At 57.3% G+C, this 17,995-nt stretch overlaps 1 protein-coding gene across 1 annotated transcript in view; it reads left to right on the top strand.

The window, feature by feature from the left end:
• Nucleotides 1–16,994, top strand: part of EXD3 (exonuclease 3'-5' domain containing 3) — a 292,624-nt gene extending 275,630 nt beyond the window's left edge. Inside the window, 2 exon segments of the mRNA XM_075716908.1 lie at nucleotides 7,565–7,658; nucleotides 16,600–16,994. Of these exon segments, the coding sequence (XP_075573023.1) occupies nucleotides 7,565–7,658; nucleotides 16,600–16,994 (489 nt within the window).
• The last annotated feature ends 1,001 nt before the right edge of the window (nucleotides 16,995–17,995 follow it).

Raw genomic sequence — 17,995 nt, 5'->3', positions numbered from 1 at the left:
GAGCGCATGTGTGCTGAGAGGAGCAAGAAGCAGAGATGACAAAACCCTGGTCCCATCCCTGCCGGATGCTGAGCCCGCTCTGGCAGCGTCCATGTGTTATCTGGGGATGTGCTTGTGCTTCTCCTCTCCTCCCATCCATGCCTTTCTCCAGAGGAGATGATGGACCCCTCCAACTCAAAAGCTGCATCTTTTTCTCTTGCTCAGAGCAGCTGCAGGTGAAAATGGAGAGGGAAGATGCCCTGAGAGGGAGCCAGCAGGAGCTGGGGTACCCCAAAAAGGAGGCAGCAGGAGCTGGGGTGCCCGCAGAGCCTCTGGTGCTCTGTCAGCTCTGGCCACTTCTCTGCCCTGGGGCTGACCTCCCATTTTTGCTATCTCCCCAATCTTGTCAGCAGAGGAGCTCTGCTAATCTGCTCATGGTTCGTGCTCCCAGACAAGCCAGGCCCTTCTAGCTGTCAGGTGAGCCTTTCCCAGAGCTTATGCAAATGATACTAATTAAAGGCATTCTTATCTCTTCGATTTCCCACACCTTTTGCCTCCGAGGGGGATAGAAAACTTCATGTTTTAACTCTGTATTTCATGGCAGTCGGAAGGACTGCCTAGGGAAAGTGTTGGGAAATGCAGCAGGTCATCCTGATGAGAAGAGCTGGCTTATGCAAGTGTTGAAACACTTTATTATGCATGAGAAACCTTCCAGAAACAGATGACTAATAGCAAAGCAGGAGCAGAGAAAGCAGTGGGAACACCGTACCAGGCTGGCATGGGATCCATGTCATCTTACCAGCTTAGCAGGGTTGGGCTAGGTCAGCACTTGCCTAAGAGACCTCTCAGAGTACCTGGCTGGCGATGAGGGAAGTGATGTTAATGATTCAATAAACAGAGCCCTTCCCTCTTTGTGAACCAAAATGCCCCTGTACGATGCCAGGAACCCACCGGCAGCCTCCTATTTCCACTGGCAGCATGTTACTTAGCTTGGATGGCCATAAAAATACTGGTGCTCATTGTGCAGGCAGGTCTGGTGAGGATGCACGGGCTGCATTCCCATGTGGGACCATCATGGTCCACCTCCCAGTGCAGCTCTCGCTGTGTTGTTGGCAGACAGGGCTGCCCAGGTTTTGGTGGCCACTCAAGACTGTTGTGTGCACCAAAAGCCATTACTCCCTGGAAGAACCAGGTTAACACACCCATGCATCTCATCTGCTACTTGGGTGGGTTTGCTGGTACCCAAGGACAAACATTACGCCATTTGTAACAGAGCAGGAGCCACAATGTGCACCTTTATGATTCCCAGGTACTGGTGATAAGAAGGTCAATGAGAAAAGCTCTTGGCATAAAGGGGAAGGGAAAAAGCCTGGGCAGCTGCTTTCTGAAAATTCCCTGGGAGGTGCAGCCATCCCAGGGGCCCTGCTCACCACCACTCTGCACCTATAGGTGGCCTTTGCACCCGCAGGGTGTGGGAAGTTCTGGCGGATAGAATTGCTGAGGTTTCTGCTCTTTGTGTGAGGACCTTGAAGGTGCTGCAGGGCAGAAAGGAATCCAACCCACAGCATTGCTGGAGGAAGAGGAGCGTGTCTGAAGGTCAAAGCTGTGAGTGCAGCAAGGAGGAGCTGGAGACTTGGGAAAAGCGTGCAAAGATATACACGTGGGCAGATGAGCACTATCAACTCCTGACTTGCATTTGGAATTTGCCAGGTTGTTACCCAGTTTTCTTTCACTGTCCTTCCCACCATCTCCCTCCTTTCTGCGTGGTCTCTGCTGTGGGTGATAGGCAGGAGGTCTGCTGGAGGCAGACCTGTCTATCTGTAACTCCTGGGCTTGGAGACTGCACAGGGGCAACCTGTGCTGGGGAGATAGCTGGCTGAGCCGGAGCATCCTGCATGCCTGTTCTGGGGAGGTTTCTAGTCTTGATAGGGCCCTGAAAGAAACTCTTGGATGCTCAAGGACTGTGGTTTCACAACCAAAATGAGACTTGCAACCTCCATCCGGAGGAGTGGCCCTTTCACCAGATGATAGCCATCTCGGAGAGAGGGAACGAAAGAAAGGGAAGGGGGTAGGCGGTGAGTAGGAAAAAAGATATCACTCCAGGTGGCTGTTGAATAGTCCTGTGATATGGTGAGCAGAAGACGCCCAAGGAATTGTCCTGACATGAGCTGCCCTGAATTGCCCCAAAGAGTTCATGCCAGGCACTGTTGTCCTTTACATCTGATTTTGATACACTGAGGATTTCCCAAGCCAGAAACTCTCCAGGCAGAGGGTTGTGTCTCACTGGTAAAACCCCTGCCAAGGAGATCCCTCAGTGACGTTGGCCTGTAACATTTGTCAGCAGAGCAGATGAAGCAAGCCTGGGGACCATTTGGGGGACAGGTCCTCTGGGCAGAGATCAGCATCACCAAGGTGACTCTCGGAGCACTTTGGAGACGCAGCTTTCAGGGGTATTAAAGGAGCAACACTGACTGCACTTCTGTCTGAACCACTCATCTTCCACATAAGTTGGGCACCAGCCTATGGTCCTCCAACTGAGCTCACACCGCTGTCTTCATCCAAGCTCACACTGGCTCCCAGGGCCCTTTTTGCGTCCCAGGTTTGGCTCCTGTTGTCTGCTGGACTCCAAGTTTTCTTTGAGCTTCTTGGCTTCCTGGGTGGAGTCCCAGAAAGGGGATGGGATGCTGAGATGGCCCTGGAGCTTCAGGCTGAAGTGTCCAGTCCCTTGAGTCCTGGGAGGTTCGTGCGTCACTGATGGTGAAATTACCACCCAAGAGGGCTGGGAGAGGCAGGGATCATCCTAAACAAAAACAAATCACTGGACAGGCTGCCAGTATTGCAAAAGGATGTTTCACCTGCCTTGTCCTCCTCGTCTGTGCAGGCAGGGAGAGCCACACTGCACGGCAGCTGCCCCCTTGGCCGGGGTGGTTCAGGCTACTAAGGCTGGGGACAAGTGCCTCGCCAGGCTTGGGGACCACAGCCACACAGAGATCCATGCCAGCTCTCCTGCTGTGACATCACAGTCCTGGTCCAATGACATCACTCCTTCTAATCCCTGCATCACAGCTCTCAGCGGTGACATCACAGAGCAGACTGGGCTGCAGAGTGTTCCTCTGGGTGGATGCTGGCACAAGGTGGCAGGGCAGGAGCCCATGGCTGTGGGGGTGACGGTGCCTGGCACCAGGGTTGCAGCACCTCGGTCAGGACGTGCAGATGGGTGCAGGGAGAGGGGACAACACTGGGGGACCGCAGTGAGGACCACAGCTTCATCTGAGATGGGTTGCACCTGGTCCTCATCCTTGATGTAGACATGGTGAGCAGAGCCCGGGGAGGCAGGGGGAGATGTCACAGCTGTCCCCCCCGCCCAGAGAGCCTGAATTCAGCACCATCCTTGCCAGCCCAATGGGGGGATCAGAGCGGCGATGTGTTCACCTGGCTTTGCCCAGCTGACTGCACGTGTGCCGTGCAGGGGCACCCAGTGCCTGCCCGGGAAGGGGCTGATTCACACGGGGCGCTGGAAGCTGGGCTGCCGTGGGAAAGCGCGCCCGCCATGGCTCCCGAGCACCAGGATTGCCTCAGCGGGGGTGCAGCCAAGATCCATTTCACAGAGGGCAGAGCAGATCTAGGCTGGGATTTACCAGTGACTAAGCATGTGCTGGCAAGGGCTGCCCTAGCGTGAGAAAGGCAGCGCTGCTCCTCCTCCGAGGTGTGCCCACTGCCACCCTGCGACCCGCAGCCCTTAGGGGCACTGGGACACCCTGCCATGCAACAGGAGCATGGGTGTCGGTAGACCGGGCAGTGCTATGGGGTGTGCGGGGGCTGCAGCCGCCTGGCTCTCTCCTCCCAAGCTGAACTCCTTTTCTCCCCCATGGCCCAGCTCCATGGTTACCCTGTGGTTACACTGGCCGCATGGATTGGCAGGATGGCTTGAGCAGAGACCTTGCACACTCAGCCCACTCAGCACATCATCCCCAAGGCAGGGCTGCAGTGTCGGGCAGAAGCTGCTGCCCTGCCTCAAGCCAGGCATAGGGGCTGCGGGGACCTCCAGATGTTGCAGGGGAGAAGCCGAACCCTTTGCTGTTGGGTTGTAGCCCCTGCTTGCGGTGGTTGCACCCCCAGGCAGTGTCCCATGGTGCCGCCATCTCCTGCTGTCTCACCACAGCAAAGATTTTTGCCTTTGCATCCATCCCACTTTGTGGGGGCCACAACTAATCCTGCCATGATGGATCTGGGGAAATGGGGAAACCAAACCTTCCCAAGGAGGAAAAGTCTATCCCTTCCCCAGCAGAGAGGCTCCCCACTTCCCTTAAAACCCTTAAAACAAAAGCAAGACCCATGCAAAAAACTGCTCCACACCCCCAAGCAGTGATGGTGAGATGCAGAAGGCTGTGGGGAGCTGTGTCCCCAGGCAGGAGCTGAGTATCAAGCCCAAGGCCACCACTGGCCCCTGCATGGCAGCCACTCAGCCCAGCCTTATTGAGGTGGCAGGCTGCCCTGCTTGCTTCATCTCTTTTGGCTCATTTTGGCAAGGCATTAAAAAAAATTAATTGCAATTTTTTATTACAGCTAATTGGCGCTGCTGCTAAGTGGCTTATCTGGCTCCTGAGCCCGCCCCATGTTTTTGGGAAGCTGAGGGTGGGGAAGGCCCAGAGGCTGGGGAGATGGTGTGGGGCATGGAGCCTCACAGCAAGCATCTGGCAGCCCTGGGCGAGTGGGAAATGCCAGGCTACCCCTGGGCTGCCAGGGCATACCTAGCCCAGGGAGGTGGATTGCTCCTAGTTTACAACGATGATGAATTTTAGAGAGGTAGATAAATTTGCCTGAGGTCACTCCATGCCTCCAAGTGGGAGCCAGAAGCCCATGCACAGCACGCTGGCACAGCTGTCCAAACATCATGGCGTGCTCCAAACTGCCAAGTCTGAGTGTTAAGGTAGATTTGGTGTTTGTGATGGAGGGGACATGAGCCCATGCCCACACAGCCTGGCAGGGAGGCTGGGAGGAGGGTGCTGTTTGCTCCTTGGGCCCCTCTGCACCCATCCTTTGTGGCAGCTCAATGGCCGGGTGGTTTGGGACCTCTCTGGGAACCTCTGACACCTTGTTGCAGCCGGTGCTGCCACCATGCCCAGGAGGTGCCATCTCATGTCTCTGCCACTGCCAGGCTCAATGCCCTTCTCCAGTGTGCAGTCCCCTCCCCTGTTGTCACTGTCACTGGGGAGTGGAGCCACCAGCACAGAGCATAGCACACATCCCTGGGAGCTGCCCATCCCCTCTGCCTGCCTGTCTGTTGCAATCCCACAAATCCCAGCAGGCACCCTATGAGCCATGCGAGGGCTTTGGGTGGCTGCTGGGGTGGGGATACTGGTGACTCCAGGTCCAGACTGTGAAGGCTGGCATGTCCTTGAGCCTCAAAGGGACCATCCCGTCCTGCAGCATCAACACTGACTCCACCATCAGAGCTGGCAGGGGCCAGAGTATGGCTCCACTGGGCAGCAGCATCGGGGTCTGTCTCACGGCTGCGGGTGACATCCACCCTAAAAGAAGGAGCCCGTCTGTCTCCTTCCCTGCTCATCCCTGGATCCATCCATGCTCCTCTTCCCTTTTTCTCAGCCATCTTTCAAGGATGGATCTGGCCCAGCTGATGATGGGCTGCCACCGCAGGCACAGCTAAGCCAGTGCAGAGCTGAGGGAGAGGGAGGCGAAGGCATGAAAAGGAGTCAGTGAGTTCCAGTCCTCGTTAGTCTAGACAGCTGAAGCCTGAAGAGATCAGATCCAACAGTATTGGGTGGCCTCCGCAGGTTGCAGTGTAACCCTCCCTCGCATGAGGCTGGCAGTGAACTCTGAAGTGGCATCTCCTTTCTGATCAGGTAACTCCAATGGCTCATCTGGCTCCACAGAAAGTCAAGTTCACTCAAATAAGATCATCTTCCTGCTTCCCTGGGATTTCACCCAGTTTCATTTCCCGGGGTACCGGGGTTTGAACATGAGAATGAGGAGGGTGCTTTGCTCTGCTCAGGGCAAGGCATGCTCAGTCCTCCGCAGCATCAGGGCTTGTGGCTCGCCTCCAGCATCAGTGAGAAGGAGTCGGGCTGGTGAGCCGGAGCAGTGCACAGGGGTCTGACACACGTTTGCATGAGTAGGAGTTGTCTGGTGCTTGCTGTATGAATCAGGGAACTGCTGCAAAATTGCCTTTTAAAAGTGGTTCAGTGGCTTCCATGTCATTTGGGTGCTTTCAAGATTGCACCTTGTCCATCTCTGTCTGTGCTGCTGCTCTGTGGGGCTGCAGCAGCGCGGCTTTGGGGACCTGAGCCCAGGCATCCTTTTATGGCCAAATCATGCCCGGGGTGGAGAGCATGTGCTGGTTTTGTGGAGGCTGCCAGTGGAAATAATCTCCTCCTGCTTCAGGGCAGAGCTGGGACATGGTGGCGAGCTCATTTTCAAACAAATCATCCTCCCCCCATCCTCCTTCAGGCAGCTGTGTGGGAAGAAGGGGCATCATTGCACCTCACCGTGACCCCAGCACCATTCCAGCTAGCACGCCGCAAACCGGCAGAGCTGCCACAAGCCTGTGCCAGTGCCCGGACAGGCGGTGGAAAAACCTTTCTGGTTTCAACAGGCTTTGGAGCAAAGCCCCAGGCAGGGAACTTGTTCTGGTCGGTGAAGTTATGCACCTCTCTCCCTGCTTGCCTTGGGTGCAGCATGCTCAAAATGCTCCGCAAGCAGAAAACAGTCCCTAAAAACAAATAGCTGACAAAAGGTGTTGCAGCACATCCCAGCAACCATCCAAGCAGGGACGGGGAGAGGAGAGCAAAGCTGTCAGGGAGCCGGCTGCGATGCTCTGGGGAGATTTAGTGCTGATTGCTTCTGGGCGAGCATGTTGGGCTGCTGGCTGCACCCTGGGCTCAGCCTGAGGCACCCGGCTGTGGGTGCTCCTCAGCAGTGGGGCTTGGGGAGCTCCTTGAGGGGTTTGACTCCCTAAGGGCTGGTACCTGATATGTGTAGGTGCTTGGAGACCTCTCCAGGTGCATTTTGTCAAAACAAAAGCAGGGTTAGAAAATGTGACTTGGCGCTCGTGGTGCTCCAGCAGAGCTGGGCCACGCACAGCCAGCCAAGACCCCAGCATGTCTTGGGGTCCACGGCCATCCTCCATAGCTTCTATAAGAGGATATTCTCTCTTGAGAGAAGAGAGAACAAATCTTGGAGCCACAGCCCAAACTTTGGGTTTCTGCTTGATGTTTTAAGGCAACGTGTTTCTGGTGTTTTCTGGCATTGTGTAGGGCTGGGGGGTGAGGTCTGCCAGGTGATGGGCAGTGGTACTGGCAGCCTGCCATGAAGATGTGGGTAAGCACCATAAAGATGGAATGCCGCTGGTGAGGAGGTTCTTGTGGCATGCGAATCCCAAAATTTTTGTCTGTGGCCATTCTGCCACCCCCCCTCGGTGGGACAGGCCTTGCCTAGGTTTCTCTCTGCCATGGTGCATGCGACTGGGGCTGCCCAGCCAGTGCAGGGCTGTGTGCTCCAGGCAGGCAGGAGATACCCGGGGAGCACGGGTGCCACCTCACCAACCTCCCCCGCTCTCTTATTCCAGGTGTGCAACTGCAACAAGTACCTGAAAGTCTCGAGGGAGAGGATGAAGCAGCTGGTGGAGGAAAGCAGGCAGGCACCAGGGGATGGCGGTGCAGGTAAGTGGGTGGACATCGAAGGCTGGGACTGATGCTCTGACCCTGGCCCCGTTCCTGTGCTCCCTCCTGGGACTCGCTGCCCTGGACAGAGCAAGAGCATCGGGTGTCTCAGAGGGGGAATGGGGTCCCCTGCCACCAACCTGCTGCTGGGTGCTGACCTGTGGAGCTCTTCCAAATGCACTTCATGCCTGGTTGAGCTTGTGCATGACAAGCACAGCTCCCAGCCCTCTCCCCAGGCTGCCCTATGCTGCCCTGCAAGACACTGGGTCATGCATGGGATTGCCCAGCCTGGGGTGGTTTGGTGACATGCCAGCAGCAGCTCAAATGACAGCCTAAAGCCATCGCCGCCTGACTTAGAAAACTCACCTTGGGCTGCGAAATGCCTCCTGGCTGGTGCTGCTAATGGTGTCTTTCTCACCTGCATGGTGCCTCTTAAACTAGGTCAGGCTGCAGGAGGAGTGAGTCAGTGCTGCCTGCCTGGCGAGGCTCCGGCGGGCTCAGAGGTGGAGAGGCTCCTCCATGCCCTGCCCTGGGCTGCACTGACCCCCACACTCCTCCCCACAGGGAACTGCATTTTGGTGGTGAGTGATACCCGCCGCAGGCACACCAGGATGCAAGCATACCCCTCTCACTTCTCTGGACAAGTCTGCACTCTGCCGCTGGCCCTTGCATGTGTCGCTTGTCATGCCTCAATTTCCCCATCTGCTTGATAGGAGAGAACAGTGCGAAGTGGCGGCTGCCAGGTGCTCCTGGCCATCTGCAGCTTTGCGGGGAACCACATGTGTGGCTCTGGGGATGAGGGACATGGTGGGGCAGCTTTTCCCATGGTGCTGGCAGCCTGGGAGCACTGTGCTTCCCGAAAGGCTGGAGCATCCTCCCCAGCAGTTTCTCTGGTGAGGGCACTCACTGTGTGTGTGCCCAGCGACCAGCTGGGCCTGTTCAGCCAGTTTTAGAGCATGGGAAATAGAAATGCTGTGGTTTGCGTTCAGCTGTGTGAGCGGTTTCCCCTTCCCTCTTCGGGATGGGGATGATGGAGCGGGGCGGGGGGGAGGGTCTCACATGGCACTGTTGCTCCTCCACGCAGGCTCTTTGGGGGACCCCCTTGCTCTAGCCTTTACACCATGTCTGCAACACCCCATGTCCTATCATGCCATGCAGATTCTTGCTGGGTCCCCTGTGTCCCTGGGGGGTGTCTCATGGGAAAGGATTCCTGTCTGCTGGGCCAGGTGAGAGCCCTGCCACTGGCCACATCAGGCATGACCTTGTCGGGGAGCATCCTCCGATGGGGAGCATCCTCCAGCACAGCATGGTCAGGGACCAAAGATGCCACAACATCCTCAGAGGGTTGGTGTTTTGCTGCAACAGAGACACAAAATAGAAGCTGTGATTTCTGGGCAGGCGGGCACAGCTGGGCAGGTGGCACCTGACCCAAAGTGAAGACCCCTGAGGACTTGCTGGGGGGAGGCCCCTGTGCCCTGAGACACCAACCATCCTGGGATTTCCATTTCTATTTAGATTCTGGCGGGGGGGGGGGGGGGTTCACCTCTCCAGGGAGCAGCAGGCAGGTGCAGCAGGAACCATGGATGCTGGGGCACCAGTCAGCTGTGGATGGGCATGGATACTGCAGGACCAACCCTCAACATAAGCCTGCAGCTGCCCAGGTCCTCCTGAGTCCAGGGGTCTGGCTGCAGACAGCCCGGCGCTGCTCACATTTTGGCTACAAAACTTGGGCCAGTGCCGCTCCATTTGGCTCCCGGATTTTTATGGCAGGGCTTCCAAGTGATGAAAGGCAAATTATTCATCCTGTAATAGCTCACTCCAACTTGGACCTAGGACTTTCCCAGGTTTTAGGGAACATTTTCCCTGACACAGACACATTTGCCCTGCATGAGGGCTTTGATGGAAGTGCTAGAAATAGTTTCAAGCCTGGACAGCTTTGCCCAGTGATGCCCAGTGGGATGCTCTGAGCAGCTCAGGTGCCTGGAGCTGGCAGGGGATGGGGCAGAGAGGCAGCAGTGATGTGGGTCACCATGTGGCACAGGCAAGACATGGTCTCGCTGGACACTGTTGGCAGTGTTCGGGCTCCCAAATGACCCAAGGGGATGGGATATGTCACAGCCTCTCGTCTGGCCCAGGGAAGCTTCTTGCTTACTCAGTGTGGTAAAACCAGCTGGCATGGGGCCCTGGTGCTCCGAGGATGCTCTGCCAAATGAAATCTGGTTTCTGGGAAAGGCGAGGATGGAGCACATTCGATCTGGATAGGATTCGCCAAACAGAAAAGGCTGCTTTAATCATAAAATCACCCCTTGCCATCTGAAACATTTTTCAAACCACGAAAACAACTGGTCCTGCTTTCCTTTGGGCTGTGCTGCTAACCAGGCATGCTGGAGCCTCCACTCTGTGCTGGAGAGGTGGAGCAGGCGCAGTGGCCAGGGGTGCTCAGGGAGCCTGACGCAGCACCCTGAGGAGCCCCAGGCTGGGTGAGCATCCTCCCTGACCAGCCAAAGCTGGTACTCAAGACCAGCAAGATCTGCACTACCCATCTTCTCCTCCAACATCGCATCCCGCAGGAGCAGGATAAGCCCCGGGCAGCCCTGCGGGTGGCTGGAGGAGCAGCCAGGATGTCCCCACGCTGTGTGGCAGGATGGCATGGGTCTGGCGGGGCTCCGAGCAGCCCAAACGGGGCACCCGCCTTGTCCCCGCCAGCCTGAGCAGTGACTCAGGGTTTCTTTCCCTTCCTGGTCCTTGGCTCTGTGGTGGAGCCCTGGTGAAAGGCAGCGGAGGCAGCATCTGGGCAGGTGGGAGGAAGAGCTGCAAGACTGCAGTGCAGGGAAGTCTGTGCTGTGGCTCCGAGCTGGGGTGACACCAGTGTAGTGCCGGGTCTATGGCTGCCACACTGGGACAACTGAAGGCATGGGTTAGTGAGACCTGCTTCCCTCAGCCAGGGGCTCCAATGCACAGCAGGAAGAGGCCACTGTGTGTCCAAAGCCTTGAGGCTGGATGCAGTTTTTTCCTGCCATGCTTCCCTGAACTTCAGCATTTGGCTTTGCTGTGAGCATCACACCCATCTTACTGCCATGTGGGAAGGGCAGGTGATCCCTGTGCTGTCCCAGGAGGACTCTCGCACCCATGGAGCAGCCTGTGCATCCTCACTGTGTTGGCACCGGACCTGGTATGCAGGTGACTCCAAAACATCACGGATGTCTCAGGCTGCTCTGCACATTTCTGCGGGGAAGAGGACAGGTCTCCAGGGGGCTGCACCCATGGACCCAGGGGCTCCTCAGCCCCCTTAACCCTCAGACCAGGCAACCCCATGCATTTAGGTTCTCTCCCCCCCAAGGCGCAGTGGGGTAATGGGAGCATGATCACGTCTGTCCCCAGGCAGGGCAGGGATGGGGACCAAGGAGCTGCAGCGCAGGGCTGGGACCAGGGGGCTGCTGTGATGAGACCAGCCAGAAACACCTCCCAGGCTCAGCTGGGATGTGCTCTGCCACCTCCCCCTTTTTGGAAGAATTTTGTTTGCTTCTGTGAAAAGCCACTGCCAGGCTAGGAAGCTGGTAACATTTTCATGGCTGTGGGTTTGCAAAGCTCTGCAGTGTTGTGCTGTATGCTCCCTGTGAAGGAGCTAGGGACTGTTTGGTGCTCCTGCCCAGTGCTGGGCGCAGGAGCCGGCAGGGTTTTCTCCCACAGCGGCACAGGTTGATGATAGCAACTGAAGGTGCCTCTTGCCTTAAGCTCATCTTCCCTCCTCCACCCTGGGAACATCTTAAGATTGTGGCCAGGCTGCTGCAGCCCAGGTTGCACAATCCCAGGTCCTTTGTCCTTTGCTTATCTGCCTTATAGAGGAGGAAAAGATAACCAGGCATCTTCAGTGCCCTGCAATTGAGTGTGTTTCTCAGGCTCGTAACTCCTCTTATCGGGTTCGATCTCTCACCGCAGCATGGTTTCCCATGCACCTTTGTACTCCAAGAATGCTCCCAGGTCTGCTTTCAGCCTTGTGCAAAGCCTTTACGATGTGCGCTTTCTCCAAAACACCTCAGCCTTAATTGCCTAATTACGGACGAGTCTCCCGTGTGTGTGGTTGCGATGACAGCTGGGTGCGGCTGCCAGGCTGGGAGAAGGGCTTTCAGCTTGCACAAGTGCTGCCAGACCCGAGTGCCTCTCAGGAGGTGGCAGGAGGCTGCGGTTCCCGCTGCGGAGCTGCGGGGTGAGCATCATGTCCCTGCCTGAGCCAGCTGGGACAAGCACCCAGATCCTCATCCCAAGGCCTTGGTCTTAGCTGGGGTGACACAGAGGGACCTGGGCTAGAAATGGGGCCTGGGGGGGAGGATTTTGTGTGGAAGTACCTGGCTCCCCCGGGGACTTTGGGTTACCCGACAGTGCCCTGACACTGAAACTCCAAGGGTGCCCAGGGCTCACGTGCACGAGGACAGGTTGTTTCCAGCCAGATCAGGGCTGTGTGGTCTGGGAAAGGAAAATGGGCATGGGTTCAAATGAGGATTGCCCTAATCCTACTCTGTCCCAACTTCCCAGGCCCTCCTGTGCCCCCTGTCCCACAGTGGGGGCGGTCCCAGTAAATGCTGACCCAGGACTCCTGCATTGCAACCAACAGAATAGGCTGTAGGGACTACAGGTCACTGGTGTCACCAGCATGGTGGCGTTTCAATATGACCCCTGCACTGCTAAGGGCCTCTCTGTGGGCAGAGGAGGGTGCACGTCCCCCTGCCCACTGTATGCAGCCTGTGCCGTGCCCCCCTCCCTCCTGCTGGGCTCAGCCCGCCCATCCACAAGCAGGGCCTCACAGTGGAGCATACGCAGCTGTGGCTCCTGGCCTGTCTCTGCCTTCCCTGGGGTCTTTGGGACAAGTCACTTTGCCCACCACAGCCCCACCCCCACCCCCCAGTTGCAATAGTTCCCATCCAGGGCTCATGTGAGACTGTCACCTGAGCGCCCCCCACAGGGTCCCCAGGTGCTGCTGTGCCCTTGGGGCACACACTGCCACACTGCTGGTTCTGTGTCCTCTGGGATGAAGGTACTGTTGGTTTTCAAGCACCAGGAACCATGCAGTGCCCCAGGGCATGAGATGTAGTTTTGCCATGGGTCTTCCCCGCCATCTTGGTGCTGGTGGCCAGGGGCTGAAGGAAGGGGATCCCTCCCACGCTGGCGTGCCTCCTGCTGCACCACACCTCACAGAGTGTGGGGCCAGCCAAGCTCTGGGGCACATGGCAGTGGCTTGGGCACAAAGCAGGGCTGCTGCAGGGGTGACAAGGACGTCTCCTGGGTTGCAAAGGTGAGATCCCACCACTGAGGGTGGCCTTGCTCAGCCCAGGGAGGAACCTGATGCAGAAATAAGCAGAATCGGGGTCCTGCAAGTATCCCCTTTCCCCTGGGCATGGCAGCACTCACTGGGAGGTGAGGCATGTCCATGGGTGGGAACAGCATGGTTCCACAAACCACACAGCAGTGTTTTGTGCTGTTCCATGGGGTATTAATTCCCATGGGCAAGCAGGGGTGGGCAAGAGCTGGAGATGTGGTGGGCAGCATGTGCGAGGGCAGGGTATGGCCACAGCTCGAGGGGAGGGCAGGAGGAGATGGCTCTGTGCTGATCAGGGCTGCCAGGTCAGGGATGGGGACAATCCTTGCTGCCCATGGAGCTCTGCGGCACTAACACTTGTGGGTGCTCAACCCTGGGGTGCTGGCGGGGCTGCAGGGCTCAGCCCCCATCAGGCTCTGTCATCCCCAGGGTAACCCAGGCAAGAGGGGGAGAGGTGAGTGAGAGGCAAAAGGGCTTTTTGTTTTCAAGATGTTTTATAATGGGATTATTAGTTCCCAAGAGGTGTTTCGAATTGATTTGGTAAGGAATTGCTTTCATTTCTCCTCTGCAGAGATGTGGTGGGAATTTAGCCTTTGGTGTGAACCATTGCAGAGCTCTGGAAGCTGTAGATCTGAAAAACTGCTGGCACATTGGAAGGATGCACTCGGCTCCCCTTGGCCCCATGCACCTCACACAATGCTTTTTGCTCCATCTCCGGTGTAACTCCACAGTGTGCAGCATCCTGGTGAGCCAGGCTGCAGCCCTGCAGGAGCAGCGACTCCGCCAGGAAGGGCACTGCCCATCTCAAGGGGGAGAAAAAAACCCCTTCTTCAAAAAAAATCCCCCTTTTCCCCCAGGAAAACCCTTTTTTTCTGGGGGCTCTGACCTTTTCCCAGCACAATTTTCACTGTGTGCCCATCTGGCACCCTGTGCTTGGCGCCCAGTGGCCCTTTCAACTGCGGCAGCAAGGGGAGTGCAGGCATCTTCAAAAGCCCTGGGAAGAATTTGGTGGGAGGGAGAGAAGGGTTTTTACAAGCTCCCATTCAAAAATGGTCACTTTGAAGTGTTGTAGCATTTTCAGCCCTTTGAAGAGCCACAATTAAGAGGGGACTTGTGCAAGTGAAACGCAAAACTACTGGGTGACCATCATGGCCTTTCTCTCCCTGGGCTTTTAATGGATGAACTTTTCCTCCCTGCCTGCCTTTTTCTCACGAGCCCAGGGGGAAGAGATTGGGGTGTTTGGGGAGCTGGAGGTTTCACCACCCCCCCATGCAGAGAAGGAGGCTTTGCCCACCAGCAGCATGGCAGCTGATGGAGCGTGTCAGAAGGGAGAGCAAATTGCCCAGGAATGCTAAAGGAGCATCGAGTGTCTGTGCCCTGGTGCTGGCCGGGCTGGGGTGCTGCAAGGTTGGGCCAGGGAATTTTTTAGGGTTCACAGGGGGGAAAGATATTGGCAGTGTTGCTGGCAGTGTTGTTTCGGTTACAGTTGGATCTAAAAGTCTCAAGCAAGGTAGATGTCCCTCCTGTCAGGGTCCTGGAGGCAGATGCAGAGGCTGCTGCTCAAGAGCAGGTATGGTGAATAGAAAAGGGGAAGAAAGGCAGATTTTTGTCCATGTGTTATAAACTGAAGAAAAACAAGTGATGGCCCAGGGTTTTGCAGGCAGTCTGTGATTCATGTTCTTGGAGGTGCAGCCCGCAGCTTGGCCTCCTCAGTGAGCCGGTCCCTGCATGCCCAGGCTGAGGCCACCCCATGCCATTGTGTAGCACATGGCGGAGGGAGGCAGGGACAGGGTGAGGGCAGAGCCCCTGCCTCCTGCCACAGGGATCTGCCACCCTCTGACAGGCTCTGTCCCAGAGAAACCCCCAGGAACAGGGATATTCCTCCATCTCCCTGCTCCAGACAGCTGAGGGATCTCCTGAGAGCAGCCCAGGTGCTTTACCACATGCCAAAAATTGGAGAAAGTGGGAAACTGAGGTCACTGTTTTTTCTCCAAGAATGGATGTTTTGTCCCAGGCAGACACAGAGGATGAAGGAAAGGCACATCCATGAGCGGGGCTGCGGGGTACTTGGCCAGAGCACAGTGATGGTGAGCCCAGCTCTTGACCAGTGGCTGAGACTGGGCTCGGGGCTGCTTCCCCTCATGTTGTGGCAGTGGCCCCCAAACCTGTACCACTCCTGGGCTGCATGGTTGTCCAGGGCTAGTCTGCAAAACCACCCTGAGAGCATCTCCAGTGACAGCCTTGACCCTGAATGTGGCTGTTTGTCGGTGGGGAATGGGGAGTGACCGTGCCCCACCACCTTGTGCTGGTCATCTCCTTTGAGGAGGTGTGGAAGTTCTTGGGGGGTTCTGGGGAGCCCCTCTGAACTGCGGACTGGTGTGAGCTGAGCCTCCCATGACTATCCCAGGCTGTGGCTCTTTCTGCTCATGCAGTGGCAGGTCCAGGCCCTGCCAGGCAGACATGAGGTAGCTCTTCTGGGATGGGGTGGCTGTTCCAGGGCTGTCCTCAGCCTTGCTTTCCCCCACAATAATCGCCAGCATGTCCCAGGTCCTGACAGCACTGGGATGCAGGGAAGAGCCAGCTGGAAATGCTAGTGTTCCTCTCCGTCGCAGCTGGCTCCTGACCAGGCTCCCTCTGATCCTCGAAAGGGGCAGGCTGGATGCCCCAGAGGTGCTGCTGGAGCAATGCAGGATGCCTTTTGTTGTCTTAATTGATGTCTGGGCAGGACAAGTCCCCCCCTGCCAAAAATGAGTCATCCCGCAGAAATAACTGCAGCCAGTGTCCCCAGCTGCCAGGCATTCTGATGGATGGGAGGCAGCTCAGCCCTCAGCTTCCGCCACCCGGATCCAGTGACCTGCTGTGCCCCAGCCGCAGGCAGTGAGAGCCTGCACGGAGCTGCCAAAAATGCCATGGGGTTTGTGGCACTTCATTTGCGATGGCAGCGATCCACCTGCCTGGTGGGGCTAGGGCTTGGGGCATACAGGGACGGCTCACGGGACAGAGCCCCACATCGCGCCCCACTGTGCCCCTTGCCTGGTTTATGTGATGGGAGGTGGATGTCACACATACCCCAATGCCCAGCGTCCTCGGGCAGGCCAGGAGAGTTGTGGGTGTCATGAGCAGTGCAGACAGATATTAATGGTGTTTTTTTAATTAAAGCAGCAGTTGCTGTTTGCTTGCCCTGTAATGCGGCCCAGGGTGGGGTGGCAGCCCATCTCAGAGAGCAGCCTTGCCTGATCTGTGACAGGGAGGCAAAACCATTGTACCCAGTACAGCAGCAGCACTGGTGTAGTTACCCAGACTGGAACAGCTCCCAAGACCATGGCAGACCCCGCTGCTGCCTCAGCAGCAGCAGGACACAGCAGAGGAACTGCAGGAGGTGCCGGGCAGCTGCTGGGGAGCAGGAGGCTGCACGGGTGCCATGCTCAGGGCAGGCAGCTGGTGGATGCTGGTGGCCACCTTCTCCCAAATTCATGGGATGCTCCTCCCTGGGATGCAGGGCAGAGCCTGGAATCCCTGCGGGGATGCCATCATCAGCCCTCACAAGGGTTGTTCGCATGGCTGAGCACAGACCCCACTCATCACACCAGTGGCTGATGGTTTATCTGCTGTCTCTTCTCCCCGCAGGCTGCCTGGTGAGATGTGAGGAGAAGCCCAGCCAGAGCTGTGATGCTGCCATGCCGGCCTGCGATGCAGTCCAGCCTGACTACACCCCACACAGCAAGTGGGTGGAGGGGCTGGCGCAGCATAGGGCATCTGCAGCACTGGCAGGGTGCATGGTCCTGCAGGTCGCCGCCATCCCCCCCGGGGTCCTAGACAACGCTGAGCTCACCGACTTCTACTGCTGCACCCGCTGCGGAAAGGTGTTTTGGGAAGGGTCCCATTTTGGACGCGTTGTCTCCCAGTTTCAGGATGTTCTTGTTGCCACCGGGGATGAGCAGAACATCTATGAGCTGAGTCTGAGGGGGGATGCAGGGGCCCTGCAGCGGGACGGGGACTGCGGGGCACGCACTCCCCAGTGAACCTCAGCAGATTTTGGGCCATGGGTTTGTGGTGTGAGGCTGGAAGGGGGTGGGGGCTCTCATTTTGGAGTCCACCATGGAGGGGACTGTCACATTTGCACTGATGGTTCACGGCAGCCCAAAAATATGTGGCCTCCATGAGATCAGTAAATCAGAGGTGGCTGGAGAACAAACCATTTGCTTTATTTCTGCTTCATTCTAGGCTGGGCATGGCAAGAGGGTGGCAGAGCTCTCCAAAATGCCACCCAGGCAGTGCCGACCCTGTGGCACCCATCAGGCCCCAGCACTCTTGCCCCGGTGCTCCTCTGCAGGGTTGCTTGTGTTGGGGAGCCAGGAGCTGCATCCCCAACAGCAGCACAGGGGAGAGAGAGGGCATCTCCAGTGCTCAGAGCGCTCCTGAGCCTATGGGACACATGTCATGCCACAACCCATCCCCAGTGTCCCCTCTCACTCTGGTCCTGCTCTCCTGGCAGCTCTCCCTGCATTCCTCAGATGTAATGGGTGGGCGCAGGCATGGGGGCCCAGCAGGGCTAAGCACTGTTGGGTGGCCACAGGAAAACCTCTGGGTGCAGCATGATGCCCACTGGCACCCACATCACCCCGTGCTGGAGTGGGGGATGCCCCAGCAGAGCCAGACTGTCCCAGGGGATGGTCCCATTGGTGCCAAAGCTGCCTGGCAGCCTGGGGGGTGAGCACCCACCTGCCTGCCTCCCCCCAGGTGGGTCCATCAAGCCACCCCCCCATGCCAGGGGCTCTGCAAGGGAGTGGCGGCGAAGCGTGTGGTCCCACCATCGCCAGGAACCAGGGCCACGGGCAGGAGTACCCAGCATCCAGAGGAGGCTGCACGGGCTGATGGAGGGACCAGGCGAGGCGAGGAGCCCAGCCATATTGGTCCAGCTGCTCTGGGCACCGCTGTCCAATGCCTCCTGGTCCAGGGACAGTCTTAAACCACTCTGCCCTGCAACTGAGGAGCATTTGCAGAATTTCTCTTCTAATCCTGG

This window comes from Pelecanus crispus, chromosome 9 (assembly GCF_030463565.1).
Source record: "Pelecanus crispus isolate bPelCri1 chromosome 9, bPelCri1.pri, whole genome shotgun sequence".
NCBI classification, from domain to species: Eukaryota; Metazoa; Chordata; class Aves; order Pelecaniformes; family Pelecanidae; genus Pelecanus; species Pelecanus crispus.
Note: the sequence above shows the minus strand (reverse complement) of the source record. Positions and strands in the feature narration are given on the sequence as shown.